Source organism: Aplidium turbinatum, chromosome 7, assembly GCF_918807975.1.
Source record: "Aplidium turbinatum chromosome 7, kaAplTurb1.1, whole genome shotgun sequence".
In the NCBI taxonomy this organism is placed as follows: Eukaryota; Metazoa; Chordata; class Ascidiacea; order Aplousobranchia; family Polyclinidae; genus Aplidium; species Aplidium turbinatum.
The window spans coordinates 9,246,669-9,265,347 of NC_137478.1; the positions used below are offsets into that span (position 1 = coordinate 9,246,669).

Here is an 18,679-nt window from a genome sequence, read left to right on the forward strand (position 1 = left end):
TGACGCAAATAGATCAGCAATTAGTGTATGTATAGCAAACCGTCACGTACTTGAGCTGTTTGCTCAGGATGTCAGGTGAGTAGAAGCTGAGACCTCTAGCAGATGCAGCCTGATAGAATTCCAAATGGCGCGCATTGATAAGAGGAGGTTTATCATCCCTGCTGTGTTTTGTGCCGATGAGGTCCAGGAAGAGAGGTTCCTGTCACAAAATGGCGCAAAGGTTTTGGCAACGTGGAAAGCGTACCAAAAAAAACTTTTACTTTTCGCTGTTTAGTTATAGAAATAGAGTACATATACTTAACGAGCACATCAAAACGAAAAATTTTGGCAATTTAACGTTATATGATACATTGCGGCTTGCGCATTATACGTAAGTCCGGTTTCTATTTGAATAAGACCCTTCTGATGATCCGTTAAAGGTGAAACAGGCTGTTAAGGCTTCAGATAGTAATAACTATATTTGATTTAATTCGCTCTGCTTTGCTTTTTTGTTTAGCATTGAGCACTTTTGTAGTATTAATAGTTTTTATTGTTTTTAAGTCCGGTTTGTATGTTTTCTTTTGATCTTTGTTATGAAAAACAGTTTTATTATTTGGCTTATAAAACCACAATGTTATTGCAAACTAAAGCATTAAATTTCAATTTTTTGCCTAATGTTTTTCAGAAATTTCAACTACTTACCGAATGCATTAAAAAACACAAACAACTTCTGCCAAAAAGATGATGGATAGATAGAACTACTTATATTTCTCAACATATGGCGCAACATAGTTTCAAATTAATACAAAGTTTCTTAACCCTGAATAAAGTGTTAAAAAATACATATCAAGAAATGAAAGACCGTGATGTTATTACCTGCTCATGGACAAGAACCACTGCTCGTCTCCAGTAATTGATGCAGTAAGAAGGATTGAATGTAATCATCACAGACTTACTCTCTCGAGATGGAAGAACACCACTGTTGCAATCCACCATGAAGATCCCTGCATCCTCTTCAAGATCAAACTATAAGTAACAGAAAAATGAGTCTAGAAACTGTATAAGGAATTTTAACAAATAGTCCAAAAACTGACAAAAGAAAAGCGAAATTTGTCAAAACATTGTGATAATGTAAAATTTGAAAATAGAAAAGATTTATTTCGTTAAAATGTTAACATTTACATAAGAATTCTAGATTAAATCACAGTATTCGAAATACGGTATCGAACTGACATATTGTTTGAGCAATACTTCAATGCAACGCCTTTTTCATATATTCGGTTGTCTTGAAAACATATAAAAGAAAGGAATTGTACCTGGTAGACAGCATCACAACTGGACTCATTGGTCAGTTGGAAAGATCGTGTTGTCAACTCTGTTTCCTCCGTCAGTAGCCCAAAGTTGATCATGGAGGTACTGAGTGTGACCTTCGGGCCTAGAACATAAAATTAGATCGAGAAAGATTATTTAAATGAGAGAAAAGCAAGCAATTTCTAAACTATCCACATGAGCAAAAAACTGTCGGTTGCCAAAATAATACTAAAAAAGCAAGATTAATTGCCTGTATTGAGTGCTTTAATTCTAATTTTGAATTTGATTATTTAAAGGTGCAGTTCAGGTGCTTTTCTTCAGGAAAAGAAATGCCTGATATCAAGCTTGTCTCAGTTGTGCGCTCGTTCGAGTCCTGAAAGTGCATGACACCCCAGTTCGACTCCCAACGGGTGCACGTGGTCATGTTTTCGCAAGACACTCAACGCCCATCTCGATGTGAACACGAAACCTGCGTTTCTTGCTAAAAACTGAACCAAATTCTTCACTACCAAATAAGGACAAAATTACGCTGCAACGCATCTTTGCATAGAACACTTTCTATACAGCTGATGGAGAAATATCAGGAAAAATTATTTTGCTTTTCAATGAAGCGCATGGCTTCCATTTTGCTGATATGTTTTGACGAAAATCATTTGTAATTTTTCTTCACAAAAGTTGTCTTATCATAAATGTAACATATGACCCGTACGAATAAACGTTGCATTGGCAAATGTCAAGTTTGAAAAAATAGCATCAAAGCCCGACAAAAATCAACTTTACTATAAAATGAAAGTGTCAATATCCGAACTGGAAAAAGCATGGAATTGAAGGGATATTCTACACGGATACCTCTAATTTTCCCAATAGGAATACGTAAACGGTGCAGATTTGACATTGACAAAACAATAAAAACACTGGCAACAGAAGTAAGCTTTTGAAAGTTACGATAACTTCATGTATTTCCCCAGAATAACCGATAGTATATATTATACAGGAGATGACATTCACGAGCAATTATCGTGTGTTTAAATTGCTTTCTTAACGTTAAAAACTTGTTGCTCGAGGGGTGAGTGATGTTACATAGTGGTGTTTTTCGAGTGGTGTAATTCAAGATAAAACCTTTGTCTTGTTGGGCATGAAGTCGACTTTCTGTTCATCAGTATACTTACCAACACAGGTTCCAATGCAATGGAACAAAGATTTACTGGCATCCCCTATCGTGGTCACCTGGAAGTGATCAATATTTGCATGGTCTATCATGTTGGGAGAGTAATGAATCTGTGAAAGAAAGAAAAAACATATTACATATGAAGCTATAGGCTGCAATACGTGTTTATTATAAAACTCTTGATCACCATCCTGTAAAAACTTCACTGCATGCCAATGCAATGGAACTATACGTCTCTGGAGTGACCATAAAGTCTTAACTTCAAATAAAACTTTTGTCACTTTGTACCGTGAGTATTCGTAAAGTAATAAATCGTTTCTACCTTTGTCTCCAACGAACTGATATACATCAAGTACTGCGTCAGTTTCATCTGCTTTTCTATTGTGTACTACGCGTTCAAGACAACGCTAATACCAACCATTGCAAATAAAAAGCGGTAAACTTTTCGTGTCAAAGTCACGCCATCAGGCATCTTATGGTATGACAGTCGTATGTTTTTCTAAAGGATCAAACAGACAACTTGAACTTTTCTCACTTGTTCAAGCATCTGACAGCTCGATAAACAACGTAAACACTTAAAACACACGCGTCATTGCACTTTGAAGTCATGCCAACATTTTTTTTAAATGTAGTGATCGTTATGCGGTACATTTTCACACTGTAGCATCTTGTTGTTTATGTACATGCCGTAGCCTACTACAGAGATAACCAAGCAACAACACTGTATTTAACATTATAAAACAAAAAACAATAAGCGAATGTTTTCGGCTAGTCACACAGCCATTTTCAAGCTTATAAATTCTTGAACAAGCCCCGACCATATAGCAATAAGTGGAAAGTTGTCTTCTACGTTGGCCTTTTCACGATCCTAATAAAAGCTTACCGCAGACCATGGCTACAGATGATGGATTAAATAGCCCAACGATTACCAAGCGTATTTTTCAAACAAACCTGCAATTTTTCTGTGCCAACAGGAGGTACCACACCACTAGTGACGTCAAAGTCGAAAACTACATCCATCCACGGGATGGCGCAAAATCTGGATATCTTATACGGAGCTTTGACTGGAAAAAGAAAAATGAGTTGTTGTTAACATGGTGGACTTTGAGAGGTAGAACTAAATATTTCTACATCTTTTGGAAACAACGTGGAAAATCTGGTGGCAATTGAAAACAAATTAAGTTACAAGACATTAAATTAAACCTGCACATTTTCAAAGATAATATAGATGCAGGTCATGAAGCAAACATTACTGTTTACCGTGGTAAAAAATACACAGTTTCCGTAATGCTTTGTATTAAGATATCACAGTAACCTTATATATAGCAAGGGGCCTATTTTGAAGTTATCTCCAGCTGCACTGACGTTGGCGAAACGGTAAAATTTTTGTGTACTTCAAAAATGGTTGTCATCACATTCACTTGTCAGCTGAAACTAATGAAGCTGGGACACTAGGCAAATGAAACTATACAACTCAACAAAAATGACATCATTGATAAAACGTCTTAGCCTAGGTCCTACTCCTGAAGGCCATGATATTGCACCCTGACCAACAACGAAATCTTTTCATATGAAGCTAATCAGGGCACTTCCAATAATGAAAACACATTTAAAAAAAGAAGACTTTGCATAAGATCGTTCTGTAGTCATAATCCACGTACCATTTGAAAGGTTGTGTAAGTAAATTGACTTTTGAACAGTTTGGTGAACATTGACAGGGCCGAACTCCAGCATGGTGGTGTCTTCTTCACTATCTTCCGTTGGTTTTACCTTTGTGCTCACTAAAAGATGGGGATATTTTCCTAAAAAATAAACAATACATATGAACCATTTGTACGTAATTACAGCCTCATCTAGTTCACCATAAAGGAAGTACCAGTTTATGAAAAAGTTTTTAAAATTAGAGCACACTGTTCCTGAATGTTGTACATGCTGTTACTAATACCAAACAATATCAACAAAAACTTTCTTTTCACAATAACGTGTAGATTTTATAAACCAAATTAAGTTTATATAACGTCATCCAAATCCAAAACAACGCAAAAAGTCTTTATGAACAGCTTTACCGATTCCTTCTATCTTGAGAGTTTTTTTAGAATTTTCTCCGAAGATACAGACAACGGAAGCTTCAAAGACAGAGGCGGATGTGGGATGGAAGGTAGCTCGTAACCAGCAATTAGCCTTTGGCTGTACAGTTCCACTGGGAGGGTTGATTGCAAATGGTTCTGGAACGTCCCATGAGTAGTTGGTAGTCAGCACGCTGTGAAAACATCAACGGTTATCTGAGATGCAATATTTGTCATGCACAGGGAGAGTTTGTGCGACCGGGCTGTGAGAACTGACTTCGAGTTCAACCAAACTTTCTTTTCTATTCCATTGTGTTGTATGGGCCCAACCAATGGCAGCGACGAGGTTTCATTGCACCAAGCCACTGAGAAACTGTGTTTACATACGTATACTTTTCAGTACGATAAAGCTTCAGAGTTCCCTCAGAATTTGAGGCTTTTCATACTGATCTTTGTGACTTATCATACGATTATGTTTATCGTGAGAGGTAATGACATGATTTCATAACTGGTGTTGTTTCTAAACAGAAGCATAACGGTGTTGCTCCTGAAAGCTGCAAGTCTTATTGAGTAAACAAAATCCTAATAGCTCAAAAGCTCAGAGCGATTTTGAACACGCATTGAGTCGGAGGTGAAACTCGGTACAGGGTTAGAGTTAGCTCTTTGCAACTGTATGGCAATTGGCAAGTGGCTGGATAGCCTATTGCAAGTTCTAGCCATTCAGAATTGAACGTCTTTGATCAGTGAATGTTTTTTTGGTTACAATCTTTATCTTCAGACTGAGAAAACCTGTGGTGGATTTCGCACACTTGTAGACTGTAAGTGTGGAGGCTTTCAATCACTGACGCAGGCACGGTCACCGAGATTGACAGAGTAAAGTTTCCGATTGTTGAAGTGTCGTTGTCTGTGAGCTATACCATCCACTAAATGCCGCTAAATGGAGAGAAGTCTTAAATATGTTGCTGATGCTCAATGCACACGTGTGAGGCATACCGCATACAGTATAGCTGTGAAGTTCTATTCAAAAAAGAATTACACACTGTTGATAGTGCGATTAGTGACAGCTAGTTGTAAAATAATAATCATTGTAAACACAAACCTCATGTTTTTGATTTCAAAGTTCAGTTCCGCCGTGTCGTTGGCAGTGACAAGACCAAAGTGGATGCTTTCTGGGATGTGAAGACTAACCTCTGGCAGCAAGGCTTGGAGATGAACGGAAAAGGAACCTTGTGGTGAAGTGAACTCTATCTTGTCATCGTACTTCTCCTAGGGACAAAGAAGCGTTAAAACGATATTGAATGAAATCTTTTTATTCCGTAAATTCACAAAGTGGCAGTTGTGGAATTTTTTAAATAAATTAGGTCTACTTCCGGGTCAACTAAAGAAGACCAACTAAATGAGATGGGATGGAGGACAAGTGACTCCCCTTGCTCCATCCTGTGAGTAATATCTGCATCCACGTATATGATAAACGAAACTTGTCTACAAAGAGCCTCCACCCGGACGGCACAGCTTCTGCAGGGTCAACTAACGTTACTTTTAATAAATTCATACGGTATCGTCCAAAGACACAATGAATTTTATCCGCAAAAACAGGATTTCACTGTCTTGCGTAATTTTCCTCATTACGGCACAGTAACTGTTAAGTTTTCAACTTAAATTTGGTTAAACATACATAGCTGTAACGGTGTAAAATGTACGAAAAACTCTTGACTTAAAACAATTCGAAATCGAAATCAAGATAAGGAAAGTTAGTGCTAAAACAATACTTTTTATTCAAATGTAGCAATTTTTTATCTTCAGCAAAATTTCAAAGAATGCAAAACAAGGCCATCCACTTGAAATGAAACAAACGTAAGATTAAAAAAAATGGATGAAAACGACATTTTTGTTTGAACATATTTAGTTTCGAACAGTTCGACAAACAATGGTAGGTTTGAGTGAAAGAGAAATTGCTTTGTAACCAGGTATCACCTTTTCCAAGGGTCGAAATGTAACAGGAAGAGTAAAACTGGTACCGGCACTGAGGACAATTACTTGAGGGAACAAGGTACTGAAAAACCTTGATGCCGGAGCTTTGTACCTTGCAGAATAGAAAGTTGAAATTAGTGAAGTAAAACGTGGCATAGTAGTAGTATTAAACGTAGTATTAAAACAAGTTAGATGATTTACTGATCACAATGCAAAGAAATTTATTCTCACACGAGTCACTGACTCGTGTGAGAATAAATTTCTTTGCATTACAAGACATGTAACCGAGTCGTTCATATCAAGCATTGTTGTGGGTTTGACATCTGTCAGAAGATACTTCATTTTCTTGATTTACTCATCACATAAACTTTTATGATGACGACAGATTAATAGAGTAACCAAAAAGCAGCAATGTTCAATTTTTTTTTACTTTATTTAAACTAAAGCTTTTGAAACGTGTAGGCTGCAACTTAATTTCCAGATTGATGCTATGAGAAGTTTCAAAGATATTAAGCCAAAACTCAAGGTTAGATGAAAAGCTGTAAATCATAGACGAAGTTTCACATCTTTAAGTGAAAAGGTTGGTTGCCCCACTTATTGATAACAATATTAACCAATAAAACTCTCAGGATTAGTGTGATTTATTGAAAAAAAGTAGCTTTGAAGGTAAACTGTGAACAAGAAAAGATGGTATTGAAAAATCTCTCCGTGACAGTGCGTTTTGTAGTCGTTGCTGTAATGTTAAATCTGAGGTTGGGAAGTTATCTTAATAACACATTTTCATTAATTACTTGATCTTGCACGTTTTAACATGAATATTCTTCAGAGTCAAATTCCTCGTGTATTCTTCTCCAGGTTCCCAGCCTTTCCATATCATTTTTTCCGGTCGAACTTCAAGACCTAAATTTCTAAACATCAAAACATTGGAAGATAATGTCAATGGCATCAATAAGGAAACTTTTCAATAGCCTACATTGCAAATGCCAGATTGTTATTTTTTTTTTTTTTGTCGTATCAAGGCTTAAGCCCAGTAGTTGATGACTTACATCAAGAGGACGGAAAGGCAAAAAAGTCAACCTTCAGGCACGCCTTTAAGTATCTCGACAAAGCTACAACCACATGCTCTGGAGCGGTGTCGAACCAGCGACATTTCGAATGTCAAGCCAGTGCTCTTACCACTCGGCTATACAGTTGACAAAGTTTTTAAAATTACTTATAGAGTAAGCTAAAAAGTGAATGAAAAAATAGAAGAACTTGTACTTGTTAGATTATATATCACACTTATTTTCAATTCCTGAAAAGTTAGGATTCACAATTGGCTCTGTTATATTCACAGAATATCGAAATCTTACTTGACACCAAGGATACGTTTGCTACTTTCTTGTTTCCCAAGTTCAAGAGCCGAAGTTCTGCAGAAATAAACACTAATTGAACAATATTTATTGACTGGATTACTTAAAGGGGCTTCATGGAGATGGAATTTGATGCTAAGTTGCTTTTTAAAACTAAAAAGTTGGTATCACCACCAGCTTAACTGTGCGCAACAACTTTCGCAGAGACGTTTGAACAAGTAATGCATTACAGCCTCAAGTAGTTTTTAAAAAAACAAAACAAAGATTATTAAATGAAATAAATGAAACAATGGGAGCAGAATGATAAAATACTGACATTTTCTCAATGGCTACGTCGCAAATTTGTAAAATCTACTTCAGCTCGGCATTAAAACACTGAATTGTCCAATCACAAAACAGGAAGCGCTACACTCTTCTCCTTTGGAGAAAGAAATTTCACCGACCAATCATAGTGTGAAAAAGACATAATAATCATCGTGTTTTATTTTGTGCCATTGCGACAACTCTACAGTACACTGTAATCACAGATGCAACACAACAGACAACAGGAAGCAGCGAAGGGACAGATTGTCTTAGATAGACAAGGGACAGTTAAATAAGTCAGCTACTAGTAACTACCCTTATTTTGGCATGCCATTAAGTGTCTTTGTCGAGATACAGCTGCGTGCTCTGGTGCGGTCTCGAACCGACGTCCTTTCGAACGTGGTGCAGACGTTCTCACCGCTCGGACACGCAGCTGACAAGGTCGTTTGTGATGAAATCGTGCCGGATGGAATCGGTGTTGTTTTAGCGAGCGGGTCAATGCTAACATACAAGGGAAGAGAATGATTGAGCACAACATTTTCACAGTTTAAATCGTACTAACATGCGGCCATTTCATTTACTAAAACAAATTTTTTGCCTCTGCCAATTGAGCAAACAATTTCAAGCAAATATATAAAAGAAAACAATAATCACACCTAAGAAATCCCTTTACATCCTACTAAGAGATTATCAACAGGTTAACTAAGTTTGAAAGTCGTGACACTGATTGCTTTTTAACATTTCTGTAAAACTCTCTACCGAAACTCTATCATTCTATAAATGGGTTCACTAATGAACTTCATTCAAGTTCAAGAATGTAGCCTAGTAGAAAGTCTTTACATTGCAGTTTAGTCATTATTTGTTTCAATGATGTAAACTTATTATGCAGCTGCATAATGTGTAATAGGTTACATACAAAAGGTAAGAATGGTAGAACATACAACTAGGCTACAAACATCCAGGGGATAAAACTAGCAAGTGAATGAACTGTTAATTGAGCTACCCAGCTTATGACGGTACCCGGTCAATTGGTCGAAAGACATTTGGTCGACAGTCATTTGGTCGACAGACATTTGGTCGACAGGACGTTTGGTCGACAAGACATTTGGTCGACAGGACATTTGGTCGACAGACATTTGGTCGACATGACATTTGGTCGACAGAACGATTAATTTTAGGGTTAACTAACTCTAACCTAACCCTAACCTAATCCTAACCTAATCCTAACCTAATCCTAACCTTAACCCTAACCTAACCCTTACTCTAACCCAAATGTCCTGTCGACCAAATGTCTTGTCGACCAAATGTCCTGTCGACCAAATGTCTTGTCGACCAAATGTTTGTCGACCAAATGTCTTGTCGACCAAATGTCTGTCGACCAAATGTCTTGTCGACCAAATGTCTTGTCGACCAAATGTCTGTCGACCAATTGTCTGTCGACCAAACGTCCTGTCGACCAAATGTCTGTCGACCAATTGACTGTCGACCAAATGTCTTTCGACCAATCGACCGGCCACCCTTATGACACTGAACCCTAAGATGACTTACACTTTGTAGTGAACATACAGCATTTACACAATGTTGCCAATGGTGGATGCTTAGCTACATTAGTTTTTCCTGGTTCACACTTCCAAGTATGAAACTACTTCTTAAGGAAGTACAAACAGACAAAAAGTCAGGTACCGGTATTACATTTAGCGACTAATGCAATAGGACCTGGAAATAGAAAGTTTTCCCGTTTTTCGATTCCTTCTTGACAACGATTCATGACGAGCTGCAGATGTTGAAGGAGGAGCAGGTGTTGCTACTTTTGTGTAGATTTCAGACTAAAATAAAAGTACGGTTTAGTTAAGAAAATTTGTTTTGGCAAAAATTTTAATGTTTTTCAGGCCTGACTGCATTTGCTACTAAACATTTAAGGAAATTAAAATTTTTATTTGAAGTTAAATAGTAATAGAGACTTGCCAAGGTAGGCCTAGTTAAATTAAGTACTACTAATATATATTCTAGTTTAATTCAATGCTTGGTTTATAATTATGTAGCCTACAGATATGATGTTTGGGTCATATCAGGCAATAAAAGAAAAGGTATACATTCCTGCTTTAAAAACATAGTTTCTATATGTATAAACGCAAATCGTCTGCTAAATTATATCAATGTTATTAATAAACAAGGCATTATGCAACTTTGAGTAGAAGGCTAAAGATATAAAATATTTCAGATTTTGTCTCCATTATGTAACTTTCTAGCAAAAATTCAAACCCACACAAAATACCTAATCCTAATTACCAAAAGCTTCCAAAATATTTTTTTCATAAAAATTTGGTAACAATCAAGTTACGTTGTTCAACCATTGATTCTTACTTTAAAGCAGAGAAGTTACAGTACTAACAGTAACAGTCTGCATCAGTTGTTCCCAATCTTTTTTTTGTCCTGTAAACTCTTGTAGTCAATATTCAAATCTAAATTTCCCCCTACTACCGTAGCTACCTAAAACGTGATTGTTTGCTTTCCCAAACAGGCTCTAATTATGATGTATGATGCGTAGTATTTGTGACATCAAATATGCTTTGTTTACTTTTTTCATTACCCATTGGTACTCTCCACTTTCGAGTGAGAGATATGAAGTCATGAAGGTTTAGTTAGTGTGTGAAAACATGTTAATTTAAAATTTATTTGATCATGCTTTAAAGCTCTAGTGTAGGCCAACTTCCTAGACTTAAAAACCTTTACAATCCTAAAACCACATTCTCTCAGCTGCAAATTGCAAAATTCTCCTCCAGTGGAGAATTTCTGCCCGGTTTAAAACCACAGGTCTACATAATAAGCTTATTGTACTAATAGTAGAAGACAATAGAGCAATTTTACCACAGCTCTGTTTTTTCATTTGACAAATACTGTACGATTTTACTTTATAGCTTGCTGTCTCATTTAAGTTTTTCTGAATCAAACTTCATTGGCTTAACTTCTATAAAGTAATCATACAAACAAATCTCCAAACCTTCAGTAGTGGCTGAGATATTCTTGCAGTTTTGCAAGACACTGATTCAGCAGATCTTGAATCAGCTGCTAGCATCTTGAAGGCATAACTGGTAAACAGCAAATAAAAGGAAGTCAACAAATCTAAATGTAAAAAGTAAATGTCATCAAATTTGTTTTAAACACTATTCTGGTAAAACACCTGATCAATGCCTTTTACTTAGTTTTAAAAATGCTCAGGTAAATTATTGCTCAAGCATGCGTTATGAGTTAAATGTAAAACAATTTCTGCAAGGAGAACATTGGCAACCCCTCATGAACTATTATTATCATAACATGGTTTGTAATTTTTTTTAATCATTTGTGTGTTTTACAGTTTGGGGTGGCTTTTATTTTTTATCAGAAAACAAAAATTTTGTTGCAATACAGTATATTAAAAACTTTAAAAATATATAATGTTTGTATTGGATTTTGAAGTTTTAAAATTACTGCATAGCTTTCTTATAAAATAACTAAGCAATGTCCGCTCAGACATGACATGAGCAAGCAGTGTACATATCTTATGCGCAGGGTATGAAAGACATTTTTAGGGATGGAAGATGCCAAGAATGGTAAGGGGACAAAACATTTATGGAAGACAGTCTTCTATCCTTGCATCCCAATTGCATCATGACTTTCTATTGTTGTTTTAGTATACCTACATTAAATTTCTATCACTGCATTCTGCCATGCACTAACAAGCCCAAAGTCACGTGTCCCTCAAAACCAAAAAAAGTACAACATTTTATATCACTTTTGCAAACGTGTCTTACTTGCTTTGCTTTTTCAATCATAATAATCCTACATTAGCTTAATTGATGACATAAGGGAACTCATGTTATGCGGCTGTAGCAGATTTCAGGGAAGAAAGAATAAAATTGACCAGGTTCCTCACAAAATATAAAACAATCCAGTTTTTGTAAAGAAACAATTTCATCATTTGCAAAAAAATTTACAAAATTAGAAAATTGGAAAAAAGTTGTCCAAAGTTATTATCTTTTGAAACTTTTTCTATTCTCCCTCAATCAAAAAAGGTTTTAAAAGTCAAAATGTTATTAAAAATGCATATTTAATTTCAGTTGTCAATGAGAAATAGTTTTGACCTTGAATTCAAAGCTAACTAAACCTTTTAAATCAAACCTTTACAGAAACCTAATTTCAATTTGTCGATAATACAGAAAAACAATAAGCTATACTCTATTTAATAGGTTTGCCTCAGTGATGCATGAAACCTAATTGTTCAAAAAAGAAGATAATTTGGTTGCAATGAGGATTACAATTGTATGATATCATCCAGATCAGTTTACAATTGTCGTCGCTGTATAAGTGTATAAGCATCTAAGACTGAGGGTCTATTCTTTTACCACCCCAGATTCACGTTGTTCCTGGATTATGCTGAAAGGCTGCTACAGAGCAACCAGTCTTTGTTTTCATCATCCAAGACCTAAAGCATCATCATCATCATCCAAACAGTTTACAATGCTGATTAAACATGAAAGAGTTTATTAGCACAATGGTACATAACATAGTAAATTGTCAGCAATCGACCCATAGCATGTAGTAGAGTAGACTAAAGAATTTTTCACAATGTTTTTTTTTATCTTAAATGATTTCAGTTACATCACAACGTAAACTCTGACTACCGGCAAGTGTGATGTTTCCTTTTGTCCATTCTTTTGCCATAACAAATCCAGCTGCACAAAGATCGGATCTTTGCAACACATTGTCTAAATGTCTACTGAGCTAACAGCTAATGGAGTTACAGGTGCTTGTATTTTTTTCAACCGCTTTGTTTGCCTTGTGACCTTATTTCTTTCACTTTTCTTTTGAATGTTGCAGACAATCATGCAAACAAAAGAACATTCTTCTTTCGCTTACACTTACAGGCAAGTGTTGGTCATGGGACTCATTCCCTTTGCTTCTGAACATCTGACCAAAGCTAATAATTGTACAACTTAATGAATCAAGTAGGTACGGTACTAGGTAGCCTACAGAAACAAGAAGCAAAACCGGATACAAATATCTGATTTACACCAGTACCTTTAACTGACATACGTTTAACCTAGATAACAAACTGCTGACAGTGTTGCTTTTGAATGTCCTGTTTACTAAACACCAAATGGAATGCCTGGTATAACAGCACTGTATGAAGCTATACTGACCTGGCTTGGAATGATCTCTGAAATCTAAGCAATCATGCCAAGTAGGCTGCCAAGAGAATAGGCTATACCCACAACAGTTTTGTTGTAAAACTGCTCATACAAACGCAAAGCTTATAGCAACTGTGATCATAGTAACTGTCTTGATAGTTTATATACTTATTACTTATCATCATCATCGGCCATGCCTGAATAAGGCGTCGGCTACCGTGAGTCTCCACAACGATTGATTGTCCATAGTTCTTACAAATTAAGTTTTCAAAATTTTGTTTGTGCATGGTGAAAGATTTTTAAAGATTTCCAAACGTAGACACCCCCGGTGCCTCTGACCAGGAAGTCGCTTCATCATTGCCGAGTGTTCAATTCCGCATTTGCGGTAAACATGTCAAATAAATGTAATTTGCCTTTTTTGATAGTTGTGATGAGGGCGCCAGAGGTGCACCCAGAGCGTCTCCACACTTCTTTGTTAGTGATCTTATCCATCCAGTTAATTCCCACCATTCTTCAAATGAACCAAATTGCAGCACTGCTGATCTTCTTTTCTATCTGCAGGCATACAGTCCAGATTTTACAGCCATATAGCAGAACCGACCCAATGTATACATGTCAAATTCTTATTCTAGTGTTTAGAGAGATTACTTCACAGTGTAGATTCAAACGATCTGTTATAGCCTGATGCTGCGGGTTCTTTTTGGCAATATCCAATTACACTAGCTTTCGGAACACAGTTCCCTAGTCATGTGCTATGACAAATATTTCAATTCAATTCAATTCAATTTATTTTTCTTTGTCGGAAAACAACAGCAATGATAAAGTTACAAATAGTGAACGGGAACAAAACCAACAAAAGGAAAAGGTGGCAAAACTACCGTACAAAGTTTAAAACGTGCATGCGATGCAAATTTAAAGGTTACGTACACGAAAGTAAATTAAGCACGGCCACCAAACCTAACAGTTTAAAGTAGATGAATTAGTTGGAAGAACCAGTTGGCTCCACATACCTAAAGCAACTGGAGGTGTGTCAGTTGATGAAACCATGCGGGGACGACTGAACCTTACAACCAATATAAAAAAGAAAAATCAACAACACGAGCATTCAAGAATAAACAATGAACATACGGCATATTATTACATATTAAACATATTACATATTATTTACATATTAAACATATTACATATACAAAATACTATGTACAGTACATCGTTTTAAGTAAAATGGAGTGTTCGCAGCAACGACAGTGGTGTGATATTGAATAGGAATTGATAACTGATGGGTACAGGAATTTAGATTAATTAACTTATTATTTGAGCATGATATTACACTGATGATCATGAATGATGAACCACAAGCACTTATACTACCATCAAAATCCTTTTTTGCAACGAAAAACTAGTGTATCAAAACGAGACTCACCTGCAAAGGCTGTATCAAGATGGCTATCCAACTATCAACAGCTTTTCAACCTTTTTTTTCTATGGCTATAGCTGTTGCTATGGATCATTTCGCTACAGCAACCTGGGGAGAAATTAATTTTTTTTTTAACAAAATAAACTTTTCAATACCGGTAGTGAAAAAGAGACAGTTCAGTTTGTTAAAATTTTTGACCGTCACAACGAAAAAACAATATATGAAAAATATAGCAGAGGTCTAGAAAAAGGTAGAAGCGACAAAACACGGACGTCATAACGTGCATGATACCAAAGCAGAACAATCAGTTTAAAATATGGTACGGTCGCAACACCTCAATAAAATTTTTACAAATTTAGAAAAAAAAGAAAAAATATGCTGGTGAATATATTTTTAAAGACAAAAAGGCAGTTGCTATGTTGATCGACCTTGGTGGGTTATCAAAAGTGTTGATGGTCTTGAGGGGAACGCTCTTGATGCGTTAGCTCAGTGTTGTACGTTAACGCTGAGGCTAGCGCCGTCATTTTTTTTAATTGACTGAAGTGACAGCGCTGTCAACTATTTTTTGTTATCTCGTTTCACAATGAGAGTTTCACAATGTATTTTGGCCGGCGCGACTCAACCGAATTGTTTGTTTGTTTTTCATATCTTTAGGCTATTCTGCATTGCGGAAAGCGGACTTGAGCGCTATGCATCGGTGTACGTGTACGCCTTCCGACATACACCTTACCCACACTGCAGCCGACGACAATGTCTGTTTCCGCTTGTCTACTCTACTTATGACTTAAATTTGGTACTACCCATTACTCGAAATCGACCAAATTGCAGCACTGTAGGCAATTATCGTAAAGTTTCTTGCCCAAGAAACAACAGCAAGTGCGGGTGGCTGGAGTCGAACATGCAGGCTCTCAACTGCGAGCCCAACGCGCTAACCACTCGGCCACGGCTGCCGACGTGGCCGAGTGGTTAGTTGCTTAACAGATGGTTTCACTGAAAATATTAGCTCAAACCCTTCACATAGTCTAAAAGAGACAAAGAAAACAGTAGAAATGATAGAAAGTTGACAACAAAAGTTACTTAATAGCAATAATATATAAAGCGTATCGATTGGTTGTTGTATCTATTTTTTGGTTGCTGATTCTTGCTTGTATATCCTATGTTCTGGAACTACTTTAAGTTAAACTGCGGGTGGTTGGTCATTTTATTCCATAAATGATTTGAAAATTTAACGTACTATTTACCATCATGGAACGAGATTAATCACGTGACCAGTAGGAATAATTGTCGCCCCGCCCGCAGATGTGAAGTTTTGATGCAATTTCGTAAACATTGTTTTCAAGTAGCGTATATTTTAACAACGAGTTTAAATTTTTGTAAAGTATGAACTTGAGATGATAGCACAGGTGTTGGATGGCATTATGGAATGGAAGTGAAACCTTTAACATATGAAACAGCGTGTCAAATTAAATCCGAATCATTAGACATGAAACTAAAATTTTGGTATTTGAGTTTAGTCATTGAGAGAAGTTTTTATCAACAGCACCAATGGACATACCACTGTTATAGATCGGATGAATCTGATATTCTTGAAAGATTGCCCTGTTTTTTGAGCTATCGGAAGTGTTCAGGTATCAATGACCATTGACCAATCATAGAGTTAAACAGTAGTTTTTCTAATTGTTTTTTATTTGCCATTTTGGTTCTCTTTCAAATTAAAAATTAATTTTTAACTTAGTCAAAGTTAGTTGCTTAACAGATGGTTTCATCTTAATAGAAAATTTGATATGGTAGTTTTTCTTCTGTGAGTGTCAAAATTAAACGTAAATATGTTAAATCTGTTTATGTTACCGTACTTGGCTTTGTGTGCGTAGTATGGTATCAGACTAGTATTGAAGCTATGTCATTAATAGAAAATATTTATAAGGGTTGCGTAACTGTGCTGACGTGGATAAGGCAGTGCTTCCAAACCTTTTTCAGTTCGTAACCCACTTTTAATGCAAGTTTTATTGTGCGACACACAATGAGATATGACATCTTTATTATGAAATCTTTACTACTGGCTTGCACTTTCATGACTGCTCTCCATTCAGCGGCACTTAGTGAATGGAATAATTCCCTGGCAACAACACTTCAACAATCGGAAAACTTCACTCTGCCAATCTCGGTAATCGGCCCTGTGTCAAGAGCCTCTACAACAATGGTTCTTAACCTTTTTGTCTTTGGACTCCTTTTGGTACTTTCGAAGTGGTCACGAACTCATGAAAATTTCTATTTGAAATTTTGGTATATCGCGTCTCCTTATGGAATCATATGTTACATAAGTTTCGTAGCAACACATTAAGAGGAATTTGCTAAATTTGCAACGCACTTGACGATTGATGAGATTGATGAAATTATGTTATGAGCTACTTAGGCCTACAATGTTAGCACACAGCCCACAGTATCAAACAGGATGCAACCTAGTTGGTACCCTGAACCATAGGCGTCGACTTTTCACAAAACTTTGGGGGGCGAGAAAGGTGATGACGTCACAACCATATTGCTTAATTAAAATAGTCTTTGTTTAAGCTTACTGTCTTGTTTATATTGACACCTAGGTCGCAAATCGAATTTATTAGAACCGCTGCTTGAAACCATTCAAAGTTTTACGCATGCAGTACGCCTTATCGTAAACATTTTGATATTGTTAGCTCATAATTGGAACAGTTGGAAAACAAGCCGATTCATTTCCTTTTCGTGCGAGTGAATAAGAACGATCAAGACAGTGAAGTTATCGAAATAAAATGCAAAAAATCATGGTTTCAAGCAGAGTGGAAACCCGCTATCGGTTTTATTTACCTCGTTTTGCTCGTTCTGCTAATTACTTACCGTACCTTCAAAGCGTTAACAACGGTGAAGTGTTTTCTCTTCTGTTTTTTTATCGTATGTCTTTATAGTCTATTATTGAATACCGGTAGTGCAGTTCTCTCATAATTGTTGATGTATATAGTGTGAAAATGTATACATCAATACAATGCTTATTGAAGTAAAACACGGATGACAGTTTTGAAAAATGCATTTTTTCTTTAAGCTGTATTCACCTATTTGTTCATTGTGTCGTAGTTTCAACTCGATAAAGTTTGCTAAAATCGATTTCATGTTTGAAGTCACAGAAAATCTCACGGACGTTTGGATAACTCGTGAAATGAGAATGAACATTCAACCTCGCATTCGCTTTTTCGCTACCACGCATTTTAACTTTAAAGTTGCTCCTCAGGCGTGACAAGATAAGCACTGTGACTTTGAGCATGCGCATCTCATTTAGTACGGTAATTCACGTTCCAGAGAAAGCCATGCGATCAGCTGCTGTTTTGCGAGCAAAAACAACGTAGGCTGTTTTTCGCTTTTGGCATTCTTTTGTCCATTTAAAATAAATGATGTAAATCTACTTCGCCAAGTGTTTTATCTTTGAAACACCACTTGTAATAACCATTTCTGTTGCCCCTCAACCATAAATTTACAGGGGGCGCCGCCCCCCGGTTCCCCCGAAAGTCGGCGCGTATGCCCTAAACAGTTCGTACTCTAAAAAGATCAAGAGAAAAAATTAAAAAAAGCCGAAGTCGCTGATCGGAGTTTTCGCAAATATTTTAAAATTTTCCTCTGAAAAAATCGAGAGAAAAAATAGCACAAAGCAGGCCTCAAAACTGAAGGCGGCCATCGCGGCCATGACCGCGATTAACCTACAAAAACCGACATTTTGTCCGCCGGGTATCACCCTTCCGTCGACCGCGTATGTCCGCCATGAAGTTCCAAGAAAATTTTACGCAAGCGGTCTTGTGAATAAAGTACTTTGCCACTTTTAATCACAAAGGATTAGAAAGCAGTCAAAGTACCAGATAAATCACAATAGGCTACACACTGTCTATGCTTGAATTGTTAACATTATTGATTGACCAAGCAGCTGA

The 18,679-nt window shown here is 36.6% G+C and overlaps 1 protein-coding gene across 1 annotated transcript in view; it reads right to left on the reverse strand.

Moving 5' to 3' along the window:
- Positions 1 to 14,780, reverse strand: part of LOC145774683 (cilia- and flagella-associated protein 65-like) — a 34,411-nt gene extending 19,631 nt beyond the window's left edge. Inside the window, exons 1-14 of the mRNA XM_082585978.1 lie at positions 14,742 to 14,780; positions 11,152 to 11,273; positions 9,867 to 9,976; positions 7,848 to 7,904; positions 7,287 to 7,403; positions 6,499 to 6,607; positions 5,624 to 5,790; positions 4,525 to 4,718; positions 4,120 to 4,260; positions 3,410 to 3,522; positions 2,460 to 2,568; positions 1,296 to 1,414; positions 856 to 1,005; positions 51 to 199 (exon numbers count right to left, since the gene is read on the reverse strand). Coding sequence (XP_082442104.1) covers positions 51 to 199; positions 856 to 1,005; positions 1,296 to 1,414; positions 2,460 to 2,568; positions 3,410 to 3,522; positions 4,120 to 4,260; positions 4,525 to 4,718; positions 5,624 to 5,790; positions 6,499 to 6,607; positions 7,287 to 7,403; positions 7,848 to 7,904; positions 9,867 to 9,976; positions 11,152 to 11,226 — 1,610 coding nt within the window. The 5' untranslated portion in view covers positions 11,227 to 11,273; positions 14,742 to 14,780. The remainder of the gene's footprint in view (positions 1 to 50; positions 200 to 855; positions 1,006 to 1,295; positions 1,415 to 2,459; positions 2,569 to 3,409; positions 3,523 to 4,119; positions 4,261 to 4,524; positions 4,719 to 5,623; positions 5,791 to 6,498; positions 6,608 to 7,286; positions 7,404 to 7,847; positions 7,905 to 9,866; positions 9,977 to 11,151; positions 11,274 to 14,741) is intronic.
- Positions 14,781 to 18,679: the final 3,899 nt, after the last annotated feature.